This window comes from Peromyscus eremicus, chromosome 1 (assembly GCF_949786415.1).
Source record: "Peromyscus eremicus chromosome 1, PerEre_H2_v1, whole genome shotgun sequence".
In the NCBI taxonomy this organism is placed as follows: Eukaryota; Metazoa; Chordata; class Mammalia; order Rodentia; family Cricetidae; genus Peromyscus; species Peromyscus eremicus.
This window is the reverse complement of record NC_081416.1, coordinates 90188418-90205663: the sequence shown is the minus strand read 5'-3', so window position 1 is coordinate 90205663 and position 17246 is coordinate 90188418. Positions and strand designations below refer to the sequence as shown.

General features: G+C 37.3%; 1 protein-coding gene across 3 annotated transcripts in view; it reads left to right on the top strand.

Annotated features, from left to right (window-relative positions):
* The window catches only part of Usp47 (ubiquitin specific peptidase 47), an 87489-nt gene that overhangs the window by 16226 nt on the left and 54017 nt on the right, over positions 1-17246 (top strand). For 2 of the 3 annotated variants that reach the window (XM_059268771.1, XM_059268793.1), the window contains exons 2-4: positions 12636-12839; positions 14804-14917; positions 16591-16729. In XM_059268771.1, coding sequence (XP_059124754.1) covers positions 12636-12839; positions 14804-14917; positions 16591-16729 — 457 coding nt within the window. Of the gene's footprint in view, positions 1-5957; positions 6014-12635; positions 12840-14803; positions 14918-16590; positions 16730-17246 lie in introns of those variants that run through there. The other variant, XM_059268782.1, reaches the window with a different exon arrangement.

The window sequence follows — 17246 nt, the reverse complement described above, 5'->3', positions numbered from 1 at the left end:
TCACACTGAGTGAAGCTTGAGAACAGAGACCTCAAAGCCTGCCCCCACAGTGACACACTTCCTTCAACAAGGTCACACCTCCTATAGTACCATTCCCTTTGGGAGCCATTTTCTTTCAAAACACCACAGAGTCCATGTCCTGACTTCCTTTGGTGATGAGCAGTGATATGGAAGCATAAATCAAATGCACTCTTTCCTCCCTATGGTGTTTCCTCCCATGGTGTTTCATCGCAGCACTAGAAACCCTAAGACACTAGTCTTTAAAGTTCTTGTACAAGTTGAATAATTTGTTGCAGCAACTAAAAATAAGCTGCATAAGATTGAAAGCATTTCTGATTAATATGAGTTCTAGAAGTTTGTTAAAAATATTTTCAAAGACAGTTCAATGTAATTGCTTGAGGGATGCAAACAGTACAAAGAACAGTATAAAAGTATTTATAAGCATACTTTATCCAAGTCAGCCTGTATTTTATTACTTGAGTGTTTTTATGATATATAATTTGGAAATAAATGCCATATATTAACATAATTTATAACATGTTTATTAGTTTAAATTCAGAAAATCTGAACCATGATACATTGAACAAAAAACTAATGAAGTTCATTTATCACAGACTTTACCCACAATTTCTTTACACTTTGAACAAACTTTAGAATAGGCACAAAGTGGGTTTTGTTTGTTTTTAAGAAAATTCTATATATGAGAATTTGTATTTAGAAAGCAAATTAAAGCAGAAGAATGGTTACCATTCAACTTAACCAAAATAATAATTTCAAAATTGACTTTAAAAACTTCCAGTACTTTTTTCCTCTTTTTTTGAGGCAGGGTTTCTCTGTGTAGCCCTGGCTATCCTAGAACTCTATGTGGACCAGGCTGGCCTCGAACTCAGAGATCCGCCTGTCTCTACCTCCCAAGTACTAGGATTAAAGACATGTGCCACTACACCTGGCAGTTGAAAACAGTTTTTCTAAAGGGTTCTCAAGGAATACTAAGCCAATAATAACTGCTCTATAATTCTTACTGCTGATCATCAGTATTTTAATATAATTTGGATGTGCCCCATTTGTTTAGATTTTCAGGATATATTAACAAATACATTCTTACCTGTTTGTTTGCCATTCTGTATCATATGCGGTCTTTTTAATGTTAACTTTTAAATTAAGTGAATCATTTGCTTATGTTGGAATTATCCAGATTTGGCTATGAGAACAACCTATCAAGGAGTTTTTATATTATTCTCTTGATATATCTTGAATACTTCTTTGAGTACTTAGGTTGGTTGGTTGTCTGTTTTTTTAAACTTTCTCAGACATTTCTACCAAGTCTTCTGGATCTTGATTTTTGTTGTGGAAAGTAGTACCTAGAAACCAAAACCATAGATAGACACTGACATATCTGCTGTTAGAAACATGTCATTGTTCCTGAGTCCTCAGTGGAAACCGCTAAATAAATACATGCATGTGAGCGTTTATAAGAGTGGAATGTGTATTTTATGTCCCCAAGATTTCATAATAAACAGATTGTCATATTTTTAACATTTTTTTAAAATTTATTACATATACAGTGTTCTGCCTGCATGCCTGAAGAGGGCATCAGATCTCATTATAGATGGTTGTGAGCCACCATGTGGTTGCTGGGAATTGAGCTCAAGACCTGGAAGAACAACAGCCAGTGCTCTTAACCTCTGAGCCATCTCTCCAGCCTCCTCCCCTTTTAACATCTTTTGAAAGATTTGTTTATTTGTATACATGTGTGTGGGCCTACACATGCCATAGTATTCATGTGGAAATCAGAGGACAGCATGTGTTCTCCTTACACTGTACAGATTTCAGGGACAAACTCAGGCATTAGTTAGGCTTGACAACAAGCTCCTTTACCCACTAAATCATCTCACTGATGGTCAGTTAGGCTTCTTCCACTTGGGGGTATATTAATATGCAGTTGTGAACATGAGTGTACAGATATCTACTGGTGAGTTCTCTTCAGTTTTTGTTGTTGTTGCTATTACTAGAATTAGAACTTCCAGATCTGTAGACAGGTTTGTTTAAACTAACCTGTTGACTGTAGGCTTAGGTATGTCTACTGGCCTTAGAATTCCTTCAGTTTTCTGACAGCAGACTTTACTGTGAGCACAAGTCGTGTTTCAGGTCCAGGCCTGGCCAGGTATTGTTTTCATGGGAACCATAGTACCAGATACCAGAGGCCCATCTCTTCATCTTGGTTTTGTCACAGAAGAAGAAATAGTACTTGGAGTGCTGGTAGATTGCAGTTTTCTTTCCATTTCCAAAGGGTAACGCCACAGTGGGTTCTAGATTTACTGATGATCCCCACGTTCTTGTTGTATTCAGCCATGTCACCATGACCTAGGCTAAGCCCAGGGAGTGTATAGGCAGGTTTCATTAACTATAGGATATTACATTTTTGGAAAACTTACTATAAACTTCAGCTGTTGGTCAAGTGCCTTGTTACTGTTGGGTGCTGATTAAGTTCAGCCCTTACCGAGCTGACCCCTGCCTAGAAGGGAAAGACAGCATACTTGGTTCCTTCCCATGTGGCTTCTGTAATACAGAAGTGAAGAGGGTGCTCCAGTCTGCCCACACTGTCTTTTTGGACATCTCCCTGATTAGGGGCTGGGGACTCCTTATTATAGCCAAGTGAGTGTCCCTCTTGGTAGCTGGTGGGGGTAGAGCAGGGTCAGCTTTGTTCTTTGTTGATTGGCTTTGGTAGTGTGGTCATTAAAAGTTTCCTGTTTAGTGGGACTGCTCCTTTCCAGATCTGTTCTGAGTTTTTAGTCTGTACTCACTCAAATAGGTTGACAGCCACTGTCCCAGGGATTATACCACCATCGTTTCCCTCTGCTTCCTCCCTGCCTTTCTTTTCTTCTTTCTTCTTCTTTTTTTAATCTGTAAAATTTTCACTTATTTGATTTGAAAGTATTATATAATATATATATATAAATTAAATTTACCAAGTTTTTTCTTAAGATTTAAATTATAAAAAGAAGTAAGTAAATATACAATGCCAAAAATACATAGCTTGGTTCATATTTTAATGATACCTACTCTTAATTAGTTTATCCATCAAATCACATTTGGGATGTTTGCAGTTTTGTACTATTTTAAGCAGTAGTAATTGCACATTTCTATGTATGTCTGCTGTAACTCAGACAGGAGCTTCTCTAGGAGATGATCAGTAGATAGGTGGATGGATGAATGGATGAGTCCATAGACAGACAAGCAGGAAGGCAGATGGATATTTTTAAGGGTGAGAGTGGTAGGTTGTATGAATAAGCATTTTTTGTTTTATAGATAATGTAATGTCAAAGTTTCCTGAAAGTGGTATCAGTTTACATTCACACTAAGACTGAGAAATCTTGAAGTGTGATTTTTTTCAAGTGTCTTTTTGTTGATTAAGACTTTTACACATTTAATCATTTCTTTGGGAGCTATCCTTTTCTAAGGAGCTGTTCCTGTCCTCTGCTGGATACTTGTTGGTTTTGACTCAGGAAGCAGGCTTTTTAGTTGCATTTTTGTGAACATTCTTTCTCAAGTCTTCGTAACTTTTTGCCCTTTCTGTTTTGTTAACTCTACATGTCTTCAATTTTAATTAACTTAATGTTCATCTTTGAACTTTTTAACATACTTAAAATTCTTTCAAGCTTAAGATTTTGAAGATATTCTGTAAAATTTCTTAAAGGATTTATAACTTTGGTTTTGCTGTTTAGGTCTTTAATGTAACTGAAATGGTTTGCATGTAGGACATAAGAAATTCTATTAATTTTGATGTGTTTTCCCCATCTATGAATGGCTACTTACTGGAACCATTTGCTAAAAAGGCCCTAGTTGGCCTGAAACTCTACTTGGAGGTCTGCCTGCCTCTAGAGGTCCTCAGCTACCCTCAGGTGCTGAGATTAAAGGCTCTACCATACCTGGCTAAAAAGTTTATCTTCTACCTAACCAAATTCCCAGATATATTTGGTTCTAGAGAGACTATAGTTTTAGCTCTTGTAATTAGGTCTTCCATCTATTGAGTTAATTTTAAAAAAAAAGTTTTTTGTTTTGTTTTGTTTTGTTTCTGGAGCTGAGGACCAAACCCAGGGCCTTGGGCTTGCTAGGCAAGCGCTCTACCACAGAGCTAAATCCCCAACCCCTTGTTTTGTTTTTTTAAGATAGAGTGGTCTCATATAGTCCAAGTTGGCCTGGAACTCATGTAAATTAGACTGACGTTGGACTTGCTGCTGTGTGCATCGCTTAATTTTTATAGTTATTTGATTTATATTTCATTCCTTATAAAGAACTTTCTGACCAAGATTAAGCGTGAGTAACAATTTTAATGGAACATCTAGTTTTTTTGTTAAGTGGGAGGAAAAGTCCTGTCTGTTTTGTCTTGTCTCACAGTAGATTATTTTTGGAAATGAAGACAATAGGGGAAGTATTCACTGCTGATCAGGTGGCTACAGGAACTGGGAGAAGTTTGAGGGGAAAGAAGATGAGTGATAGCAACATTATGGTGGTAAAATGGCGAGAGATGAGCTATTCTGATTATCTTCAGCTGTGTAGCCACTGTCTCTAAACTACTTCTTCCTCACAGAGTAGCAGCCCAGGCAAGACAGGTGACACTAACTTACTTTTCTGCTGTGTGGCATCAACCAGGCAGGGGTAGGGCTAGAAGCACCTGAAAGAGTTCTTGGGCTGTGTACTGTGAATGCTGGTTGTCATCTGGGATCTCATTGTAAGGGCATGGATCTGAGAGCAAGCCAGGAGTCTAAAGTCCTTTTTAACCCAGCCTTGGAAGTCATGTTATAGCATGGGAGTCACCAGGCCCACCTCAAAGGACGTGACGTTAGATTCCTACTTTTGCTAAGTCATGTCACAGAATTGGGTGCACATGTTTTGAAACTGCCACAATGAAACTTGAGCCAAAGAGGTAAGGCTATCAAGGGAAACGCAATCTGGGTACCATGGACAGAAATGTTAAGACTGAGTGTGGCAGTACCTGGCTGCTCAGATTTGTTAATGGCCTGCTTCTCACTATGTAAAGACTCGTCCAGGGAATAAGAGCTTTGTTCAGTTACATTCTAGGCAACTAAAGCAGCTTTAACAGATGATTTCAGGTCAGTATTTGTGAAAGATACAGTCAACATTCTCTACTAAACTTCAGTTTTTAAACTGATGGTTCTGGCACAGGAAAGTGAGTAGTAAAGGACAAGAAGCAGGATTCAAATTGTGTCAAACAGAATGATCCTTTTGGTTAGAACCTGAGTCACTCACTGTAAAATAGAAATTTTGATAGGATATATATTGAATTGCTAATGATTGCTATTTTAGAATTGCTTTTTTTTTTTTTTTAAACCTTGTCTCCTATAGTCCAGGCTGCCCTTGAACACATTATATAGCTGAGGAGACCATGAGCTTCTGGTCCTCCTGATACATCCCCAACCCTGGAGTCACTGTTTGAAAAATGATTACTGCTATTAGAATTATATTTCTACTATAAAGGCAAAATGACCTTTAATTCAGTATATTCTCCTTATTAAGCAAAGGAAGGGGCAAAAGATGAATGTGTATAGAAGAAGCGTGGATATTGTAGACTTGGGGTTTCAAGAAATTGCTTCTTGATTATTGGTAACTTTTATTTCTTTTTGCATACAAGTGTGTGTCTATTTTCTTAGTTGTTAAAAAATAGGACCTATAGTAAGAAGCTTATCTTAAAGGTGCCTGTCATTAAAATGTGCCAGTTTCCATGTCAGCCTTACCATCACTGTACCATAGGTTTTCAGTATACATAGAAGACTGATACCCAGCATTACAGTTGCAACATAAATGATGAATGAATCCTAGATGATGTATAATATTGTAATGATATGTATTTTATCACAAAATGTCTTTTTCTTTCATTTCACTAATGCCTTCATTTTATGGGAATAATTCATTTTGTTCTTATATGCCATAGGATGTGTTTTGGAGATGCAGACAAAATATCTTTGATGAAATGAAGAAGAAATTTTTACAGGTAGCCTGCTGGTGTCATTGCTTTAGTGTGATAGTCAGCAGAGCAATAACAGCATGCTCGTGTTTTTGTTTAATAACAAAGCATGTCTTAAGTTTTCTGCTTGTTTGGCTATTTTATTCCCATCCAATTTTAGTAGCATAGATGTCATCTTATATGAATTTTACTTCTGGACAGTCCTTTGTAACAAGTGAATGCAGAGGAAGGACTGAGGTAAAATGATAGAGCCCTTTGTTTCACATTCGGATATTGTATTTGCTTGTTACAGATATATGTATTTTCTGCACTACTAATAAATAATAGAAAATAAATATATCTGCACTCATAGTACTAGGGATTGGATAACTTAATACCTTACAAAGTTACTGCCTGGAAATTTTTGATAAGATTTATTGATTTATTTATTTGGGAGAGGAGCGCTTACTGCTCCTGCATGTGAAGGTCAAAGGACAACTTGTTAGGGAAGTCCATTCTCTGCTTCCATCATGTGGATTCCAGGAGTTAAGTTCAGGTCTTCAGCTTGACGGCAAGTGTCTTTACACAGTGAGCCATCTTGCAGGCCCTCTACCTAGAAGTCTTACTGAAGAATTAGATACAAATGTTAGCTTCTGGAGCGCCTGTGTTCCTAATAAGCCCAACTTCCCTGTGCATTCCACTCTAACCTTTTGTTCAGACTTCACTTTCCATGGATTCATCTATATCTGTTTTCCCCGGGACCCAACGGTTGCAGGAGACCACTTAGGAAAAGATGATACAGATAACTTGAGTAGGTTAGAGCTTTGATACAGTGCAAAGAGAATCTTAAAAATAAAATCATCTTTTTAATGTAATTTAGGATTTTCATCAATCAGCAGACCAAGAATTATTACTTAAAATTGAACGATGTAAATGGGGCTGAGAAATTATGTAAATTTCAGTTGCAAAAATATTTATACTCAATTCTCTTTTATCATCTGTAGCAGTGTAGTAATTATGAACAGTGAATAGACAAAGCAAAGACCCGAGACTGCATTTCTTACCTCATAGCAGCTTCTGTACCCAGAAGTAGAGAAATGGACTGTGCATGCCAGCCTGAAGAGAAAATGGGTTGACTGTGCAATGTAGAAGTAAAGAAGACCCTTCACAACATTTTAATTCTTTAACAATTTTCTCCCATAAAAATCAAATGTTGGTAGCTCTTTTTGTTATTTACTACATCAATGACTGAACATATACCATCAGCTATATACCTTACTTAGTGTTTTTAAATACGAAACAGCTAAGAACTGTTTTGTTGATTGGGTTTTGTGTCGTTTTTGAGGTACTTGGGATTGAATCTCTGGCCTCACACCTCACAAACCTGCCACTAAGCTATGTCTCCAGACCCTTTATAAATTTTTTATTCTGAATCAGTCTCACTAAGTTGCCTGACAGGCCTTGAACTTGGAATCTTCCCACCTCAACCTCTTGAGTTGCTAGAATTACAGAACTGTAGGCCCTGGACCAGCTTAGGAACTTGTTGTTGTTGTTGTTGTTGTTGTTGTTGTTTTTAAAGACAAAAAAAGCTCAATGTTGACAACAGTAATTTCAAAGTTTGATTGTTAAGAATGTCAAGAAATAGAGACAAGACGATTTGAGAGAATTATACATTCAGGGTGTACTTAGGATTGCCCTTGTCAGCTACTTCTGTGTTCTCCTAGTAGCAAAGCTGTCTCTGGAAGAAAACAGTATTTACTCTGCAATCTGTATCCTAACGTACTTTTTGCACCAAGATTCTATCTTGATTTTTACTTTTTGAGGGTTCCTTTCCAGCTGTGCTGGGAAATCAACTGTTTGTGCAGTGAGTTAGATACAAGCAACAAGCTTCCAATGCAGTTCTTAGGTTGACTGTCAAATGTGTGTGTCAGATAAGTAAATTCAATTGTGACTTCTTGGCTAGGCCTGCTAAGTTCCTGGAGGGAACTTTGCCCTTTCAAAACCTCATCCTAAGCTCGTTTGTCTTCCTAAATGGAATCTTCTGTAGGCTTTTAGAACTTTGTAGCTTTCTTTCACCTTGAATTCTTAGAACTCTTTGAACTAAAGATTTTTGCTCCGTCCCCTAAAGCATAATCTATGTTCAGGTGTTCCCACTCCCACCCCCCTCCACCCACCATTGACACATCTTTCTATAATAGTTTGCATGTACCTGACTGTATCTTGCCATGTTTTTGTTACCTGTTGCTGGTAGCAGCTTACCCTAACATTTAGTGGCTTAAAAGAACAATTCATTTATTTATTCAGGATTCTGTGAAATGAAGTTTGAGCAAGGACTCAGCTATTGAGCTCTGTTCCTTGAGGCATTATTACTTGGCTCCATTCATCTGGTAGTTGGCTTTGGATGGAGTGTCCAAGAATGCTATTCTCATGTATCACACCTCAGTGATTCCACTCAGCGTCCACTTTGCCTATGTCTTGCTAGGGCTTCCACATAGTGTGCTAATGCCAAGGTAATCAGATCTCTTACATTAGGACTGCTTAATAAAGGGGACTTTCCAAGATGCAGAGTGAAGGCTGATGGTTTCTTAAGGCCCAGCTTTAAGTGGCACAGTGTCACACATTCTGATGGTCCTAAACATAGTAGTTACGTAGCCAACTCAAATTCGTGAGAAGGGGGAAAATGGAAAAAGAATAGCAAAGAGTCAACATTTTGTAATTCACCTGAAGATAATACTGAATTTTTCTTTGGCCATAAGTACCATCATTCTAAGGTATAGCCTTAAAATAGGTAGCTGCTCCAGTCGTCTCCAGTCTGTGAAATATATTTTTACATTTGAATGTTTTAGAAAATGATTAAATTGATACTGTAGAGGAATTTTGCTCTTGAAAAGCTATTTATTATAAAATTACAATATCTTATTTATGATACTTTCCAATGGAGATTTTTATTTTTTAAACAGGGATTCCAACATTAGGTGAAATGTGTGGTGGGTAGCCACATGTTAGGTTTAATTATAGGTGAAATAAAGAACAAACCAGGTAATTGGGTATAAATAAAGTAATGGTTTACAAAGGGCTAGTTTAGACCTTTAAAGAATATTGTATTTGGTTAAATTATACTAGAATTGGCCAGGCAGCGGTGGCACGCCTTTAATCCCAGCACTGGGAGGCAGAGCCAGGTGGATCTCTGTGAGTTCAAGGCCAGTCTGATCTACAGCGCGAGCTCCAGGACAGGCACCAAAACGACACAGAGAAACCCTGTCTCAAAAAACCAAAAATATATATATATATATATATTAGAATTGAATTCAAGAGTAATATATGATGGGCCTGGAAATTTTAGAAAACAGAATGGGTGCAAAGCTTTAGCACATAGTTATTTTTAAAAGTTTGTGGGCTGGGGTTGTAGCTCAGTAGTCTAGCACTTAACTAGCATGCCCAATGCTCTGGCTCAATCCTCAATACTGACCTCCACCCCCCCCCCCAAAAAAAAAAACGTAGTCAAATCTGACCTAGAATCAGTAAAATAGATAATTTTATTTTTAAAATTTATTTTAAAAATAAAATTAATCCATGCATTAAATAATACTTTTCAGCTGAAAGTGATAAATTATAGCCTGACAGAAAAAGAATTGCATGATGTATTTATAAATCAAGAAATGTAAAATAGCTTGTCTACTCTGATTCAGTGACTGTGTCTAAGAAGCCTGAGTGAGTACATAGGAAAAATATTAGAAAGTTGCTCAGTAAAACGTTACTGGGTGTCTCTTGAGATATAGAATTATAGATCATTTCTCTCTCTTTATTTATACTCTTAACATTTATTTATATATTCGTTTATTTTATTTAGAGACAGAGTTCAGCTCTGTCGGTATGAAACTCACTGTATGGACCAGGCTGGCCTTAAACTCAATAGAGATCTTCCTGCTTCTGCCTGTTGATTGTTGGGATTAAAGGCAGGCACCACCATACCCAGCCCTTACTGTTTTTTTAAAGGGCAGCATAATTGTATGTATAAAAAATAATTATTGACATTAAAGGAAGTAAAAGGAACACATAAGATTAAATTTTGTGTTTACTATTGCACAGTGCTCTTCACGTAGGTTCCATTGTGGTAACTTCCCTTTGTGTTCAGGTGGGAGGAGAAGAATCTAGAGTTCTTGTACTTTACTCTCACACATTTTGAGGAAGTTAGCAGCTGAGGATGCATAGGGCCGTGATATTGCCATAGCACCATGGTTAGTATATTACTCTGCAGCATTTTCCATATCCAGGGTCTTTTAAGGTGTGTTGGAATTACAAAAGTAGATATTTGCTGGGTGTGGTAGGGCATGCCTTTAATACCAGCACTTGTAAGGCTGAGTCAGGAAAAGTTCAAGGCCAGCCTGGTCTAGGATATGTTTCCAGGCTCTGTCTCAAAACAAACAAATAAAAAAACATAAACCAACCCCCCCCCCAAAAAAAATGTTTAGTAGTTGAAATTATTTTGAGTTCATCCTTTTCTCTAGACCAGATTTTTAAAATTTTATTTATTTTAATTTTATGTGCATTGATGTTTTGTCTGCATGTATGTCTGTGAAGGTGTTGGATCCCCTGGAACTGTTACAAACAGTGTGAGCTGCCATGTGGGTGCTGGGAATTGAACTTGGATCCTCTGGAAGAGCAATCAGTTCTCTTAACCGCTGAGCCATCTCTCCAGGCCCCAATTTTTTTTTTAATTTATTTATTATATTTCATGTGCATTGGTGTTTTGCCTGCACTGGAGTTACGGACAGTTGTAAGTTGCCATGTGGGTGCTGGGAATTGAACCCTGGTCCTCTGGAAGAACAATCAGTGCTCTTAACCGCTGAGCCATCTCTCCAGCCCCCCCAATTTTTTTTTTTAAAGGGTCTGGTTTATGTTTCTTAATTTTGATTTCAAGTGTGTAATATAATCCATTCTGTGTGTTAATGTCTACTTTAAATACACAGTTGAAGGCTTTTCCTCCTTTTCAGGGGCATGTTAATAATGCCCTTTTTTACAGTTTTAGTTTTTATAGAGAGGGTATTTCTCATTTTCATTTTTAAGTATGTTATTGTTAGTAATTAAATTTTTTACTTGTCTGAAATGTGGTGCTAGCCAATCTGTTTTAAATGTTACACTTTTATAGCAATGTATTTCTGTTCTTAATAGGATTAACCTTAATTTATACAATCCTTTCCAAGTCCAAAATTGACATTGCAGAAACAGATTACAATGATTTTACTTTATTTCACCTAACATAAACCTTGTGGCTGTCCTGTTGTCAGTATTAGTCAGTGATTTTATTAGTTCTTATTTTAAAGTAGATGCTATGGACATAAGCAAAAGGTTGAAGTTGATCCTGTTAAAGACAAAGAAGGAATTCTTGGAGCTGGGATTAATCACTAAGTGGTAGAGTATTGGCTAGCATGCAAGAGATTCTAAATTCACTGCAGTACCACAAAGTAGGAGAGGTGAGAAAGGAAGAAGAGAGGAGACAAGATATTTGGGTAGAGCACCAGAATGTGACGATTGTGTTTCTGAATAGCCTTGCGTAGGGATGTCCAGAGGCCCTCTAGGGAATGCAAGCCAGTATTAGAATGGAGCTAGTATTAGAAATACTGTTTTGGATTGAAGGAATATGAGATTGAAAGATACAAACTTCTCAGGAAGCTGTTGCCATAATTTTGATAGGAGATACTCTTGATTATAGTCGGGAACAGAGCAGCAAGGGATACCTAAAAGTAGACTAGACTAGATACAATTTGGTGCTAGTGGCAGGTAAAGAGGAGAGCTGAAACTGGAAGACACTTAGCTTGGCTCTGGTTTCAGAAACTTGGTAGGTATAGGTGGCTCTTGTTGATCTGGCCATTTAGATGAGGAAGAGAAAGGAATTTCTTCCACTCAAGCATCCGGTGTGTTCAGATACAATTGATGAAACTGCTAATACCATGGGAAATGGAAGATAAAAATCAGTATTTTCAAGAGCTTAAGGGGGCGTGTATGGCATATTTTGGGTTTTATTTTGCTTTGAGAAAGTTTTTTTTTTTTAATTTCTGTCTTGATAATTACTGATGGAAGGAGAATTTATAATAGAAGGAAGGAGAATTTCTAGTCCAATTTCCAGATTGACGGTTGAAAAGACTTGGTAATGACACATTTTTTAAAGATCAAACTTGGTAATTAAAAAAATTATTTGTATGATTTGCTTACATATATGTCTAGACCTATATGCCTGGTGCCCAGGGAGGCCAGAAGAGAGCACTGGGTCTCCTGGAGCTGAGTTACAGGTGGTTGTGAACTGCTCAGCATGAATACTGGGAAACAAACTCAGGTCCTGTAGAAGAGCAGCAAGCTCTCTTAACCTCTGAGCCATTGCTCCAGCCCCAAATTTTGTAATTTTTAACTTAAAATTTTCATGGCTTCTTGGCTCTATTGCTTTATAACCTTAAAGGTAAAAGCATATATCCACAAGAATAACTACTTTTCCAAAGCAACATGGTGCTAAGTTTGACATGATCTATTAGGGTGTGTTTCAGACAGAGTAAAACAGTACAGAGAATATACTGTCTATGGGTCATTTACGATGATCATAAAATTTATAGTTATTTATAATTGTGTTTTCCTTTAGGAATATTAATTGAAAATAACTGTTTTTTTTACATTTCAGATAGAAAATGCTGCTGAAGAACCAAGAGTCTTATGTATAATACAAGATACTACTAACTCAAAAACAGTAAATGAACGGATCACTTTAAATTTACCAGCATCTACCCCAGTCAGAAAGCTCTTTGAAGATGTGGCCAACAAAGTAGGCTACATAAATGGAACCTTTGATTTGGCGTGGGGAAATGGAGTCAATACTGCTGATACGGTAACCCTCAGACCTAAAGCATCTGCTTAAGCTGCTAATAATAATGTCATAGCTATGATTACTGCAGTTATTAGTGGTAATTAAGTGAAAGCCTGGACATTACAGTGCCATTTATCAAAAGTGTAGTGCTGAGTGCAACGCAGTGACTGGTCCCTCTTCCCTTGTGGAGTCAACAGTTGACCTGAAGTTTGCATAATATCAGGTCATCAGTTTTGTATTCATAAAAAGGTGGCTATCATACATATCAACTGAAGAAAATTTTCCATGTTTACTGAGATACTCATTTGATGTTTTTAATAAAAATTATTAATAAGATCACTTTTTTTCCTTTTATTTGTATACCTATGTGTATTTCTGGGCATTTTTTTTTTTCTGTGTACATATGTAATGTGTTACCATGTAAAACTCTTTAACTCCCAAACTCCAAAGTTTCTAATGTATGCAGTCTCAGGTGTGAACTATTTTTTTTTTTTAATGTCTCTGTCCTGTTAACTGCGTGTATCTTTTGTGATCTGTTTTTTTGTTGCATTGCCTCATTTCTTTCATATTGTAGCATCTCCTCAAAGGCTGAGTGATTCTTGTTTTATTTATCTTTATATTCAAGAATCTCCACAGAAGCTGATAAAATTTGCAGTGTTCAGTTTCCATTTTCTTCTAGAAGGGATGAAGCATCCTGATATCAGCCCCATTTGACTGTGGGGTTGAGAGGTGCCCAGCATCTCCCTGCATGGCTCTGCTCTGCCATGGTGACTGACTGTAGTGCCCATGCTTTTGCTTTGGCAGGAAGAAAATAAGTTCCATTGCCCACTGCTTAGTCTGAAGAGGGAAAGGAGAGGCCAGAATGACAAAATGCCTTTTCCCATTTGTTCAGCTCGGTTCCCTGGCCTCAGCTCTTGACCTTTGCCTAGTGTTTCCTATCACCCTTATGTGTTTCCTTCCACAGCAGTCTCCTGTAGGCACTTTAAGCCCTAGGTTTCCTCTAGGTTTGTTGTTTTATATAAATCATAACTGTTTTCTATTTTTTAATTTCTCAGAATTTCTGGTATGTTCATGATACTCTTTTCCTGTGCTGTTGCCAAATTTTTCTTTAAAAGTTTTTGTTGGCATTCATGGAGTTTAGAGGATTATTTGGTAGACACATGATTAGGTCACCATATGATCCAATCCTGTATTTATTTTTACTACAGTAGTAAATGAGTTAGATGAAGATTATTGAAGAAGTGATCATTTCCATCCCCCAACCCCATACCCTCTTGAGTCCTGACAATAAAGTGGAAATAGATAGCATTTCCTAGTTTAGCCTTCTCCTTAAAGGGTTATATTAGTATATATATACACACACACACACACACACACACACACACACACACACACACACTTACACACTCACATTTATGCTGTATAATTATTTTGTGATTTGGGGTGAGACAAGGTTTCACTCTGTAGCCCCAGTAGGATTTGAACTTGACTGTGATCCTCCTGCTTCAGCCTCCCAAGTGCTGGGATTACAGGTGCTAGCTACCATCCCTGCTTTGGTTTGGATATTCAGTATATTGCTTATCTGAGAATTCTTATACTCAAATATCAAATATTTTGTAGTTTTAGTTATATAAGCTTTTTAAAAGATCTTTATGAAAATCTATTGCATTGCATATATTTTAGAAAAAGAACCAATGTATATATACAAGGTGTATTGAATTTGATGAGTATTATATATAACATCAATCCCTTAGCCTTTTCTTTGGGATTTTAGATGTTGGAGGATGTAAGCCTCTGGGATGCCCACAGCATTTGTACTATTAATTGGGTTTAGTTTGTGATAGATGAGTTCATTCAAAACCTGGCTAAAAAGAAATTTATCCAATCATTACTGAAAAAATACTACTTTCATGAAAATGTGTATGTATTTGGTGTTTTATTATCACAAGTAATTTTTCTTATAGTCTAACATTTTTTACCCATAGGCACCACTGGATCACACCAGTGACAAGTCTCTTCTTGATGCTAATTTTGAGCCAGGAAAGAAGAACTTTCTGCATTTGACAGATAAAGATGGTGAACAGCCTCAGATGATGTTGGTAAGCTATTTAAGAAGACTTAATATCCATAATTTTTGTGCTCTGGGAATGTAGTTTTCCAGAGGAAGAAGAGATGTACAATTGTATGATAAATGATTCCTTTTCCTTTTGTGTTGATTTGCTATAGTTATATGTGATGGCATGGGTGCATCAGGTATCCACAGCACGATTATGCTTAGTCTGTTGCCATATTGAGACTACTGCTGTACAGGGATAGGAAAGGCCCAGATTAGAATACCATAAAGGCCTGTATTTCCATGGCCTATTCCTTTAGTTAAGTATAAAACTCATCAGCTCTTTAGTTATTTGATGGGAGACCATTTCCATTCCCACTCCCTGACACATCCCCTGCCCCATCTTTTTTGGGTTGACTAATATGTCAGTTAGATGCTTCTGTTGATTTAATATTCACTTCAATTCAGACTTACTTGAACAGGCATTCCTGTCTAGTCTAGTAGCCTTGCAGATTAGCCCACTGACTCCCAATTGGAAGAACATTTACCCATAGTTTTGACTTTTGGAGAGGTATACATATATAAGTTACAAACACTATATATTCAAGATACTATTTCCTTAACTAAAAACTATGGTGGGGGCTGGAGAGATGGCTCAGAGGTCAAGAACAGAGGTCAAGGTCTAGAGGACCCAGGTTCGATTCCTACCTAGCTCCCACATGGCAGCTCACGATTGTGACTCTAGTCCCAGGGAATCTAATGCCCTCTTCTGGCCTTCTCAGGCACGGCATTCATGTGGTGCCCAGACATATATGCAGCTGTACTCATACACATAAAATTAAAAATGAACTCATTAAAAAAAAAAAAAAAACTATAGTGAATAAATATTGTTTGATGGTTACAAATTCCAGAGGACGTAGGTACGGTAGCTGTTTTTACAGATTGAAGAAACTAAGGCTCAGAGAATATGGACTTTTTCAGAGCCCTCCTCTTTACTAAAACTTGCTCAGGACAAAATGTTCTTTTTGATGGCCTTCTGTTAGAAATCTATTGTGAGTAAAGACGTCCCTTTGATCAGGAGATGGTAATAAGCAGTATGTCTGTGCCAAAACAGCACTCGAATGTGCCACTTGAGCACCCTGAAGCTCATTTTTCGTTTTGTGGTATCACAGGATTTTGATTGGTCTTGGGTGACTTTGAAAGCATAATTAGCTATTATTGTAAGAGCTCTGGCTTCACAGTTTTAGAGTTTTGGTTTCAGTTGCTTAGTCACTGTTCTTGCTCTGTCTTAATTGCTTATGCTGGTTTTGTGCCCTTTAGTCCTTTTCAACATATTACACATTAACAGGAAGTTTCTCGTTAGAGACTGAGCAACTCTCTATTGAAGCCAGCAATTCTCTAATGTCCCTCAACTGCTGGGCCTAACTTATGACGTAAAAATGAATGTTTAGGTGCTCACTCAGGACTTCATAGTGACATATCTCATTTCTTCATGTACATAAAACATTTTAAAGAGAACTTTTTAAAAAATCTACAAAGTTAAGTTATTTGAAAAGGGTCAGGAGCATTGGTTGGTGCTCTGAGTGAGACATCTTTCAGAGTTGCCTGCAAGAAACTCAGGGCACACACTCCTTAGGTGTCTGGTAGGATCAGTCACAGCATGATTTAAATTTTTCTCACCGTTGCTAGTCAGTAAATACTGGTTATGCTGCATTTTAGGAGGACTCCAGTAACGTGGATGACAGCATGCATGACAGATTTATAGGTCCACTTCCAAGAGAAGGTTCTGTGGCCTCTACCAGTGATTATGTCAGCCAAAGCTACTCCTATTCATCAATTTTGAACAAATCAGAAACTGGTAAGACTTATTTATTGTTGTGTAACATAAAATCATAATCTCAGCAAGTTCAGGCCTAATTGAATTTCTTCATTTCATCAGTACAAAACTGAGACCTAGAGCAAGATGACAGCCCAGCAGAAGCAGAGTCAGGCCTGTCGGGCTGTGTGCTCTTCCTTCCCTTATCCCCTTGCTACCTTTACTGTATTGTTACTACCTTTATTTATCCACAAACTAGAAGATCCTGGATATTGTGTTTTGAAGAAAATTGTTTTGGTAACGTTCGTTCCCTTTAGAGTGTAATCTGACATTTTTGAAGTCAGCTTCTCTGGAAATGAAATCTTCTTTTCACCTTTTAGATTAAGATGGGCTGTGAGGAATGCGCTTCAGTGAAGCAGACGGAACACATTAATTTTATTGGGTCTGCTGTATCTTTTAGTTTGTTATGTTTCAAATAAATTAGATCATTTAAATTTTTCTGTTAGGGCTGGAGAGATGGCTTAGTGATTGAGAGTACTTGCTCTGGAAGAGGACCTGG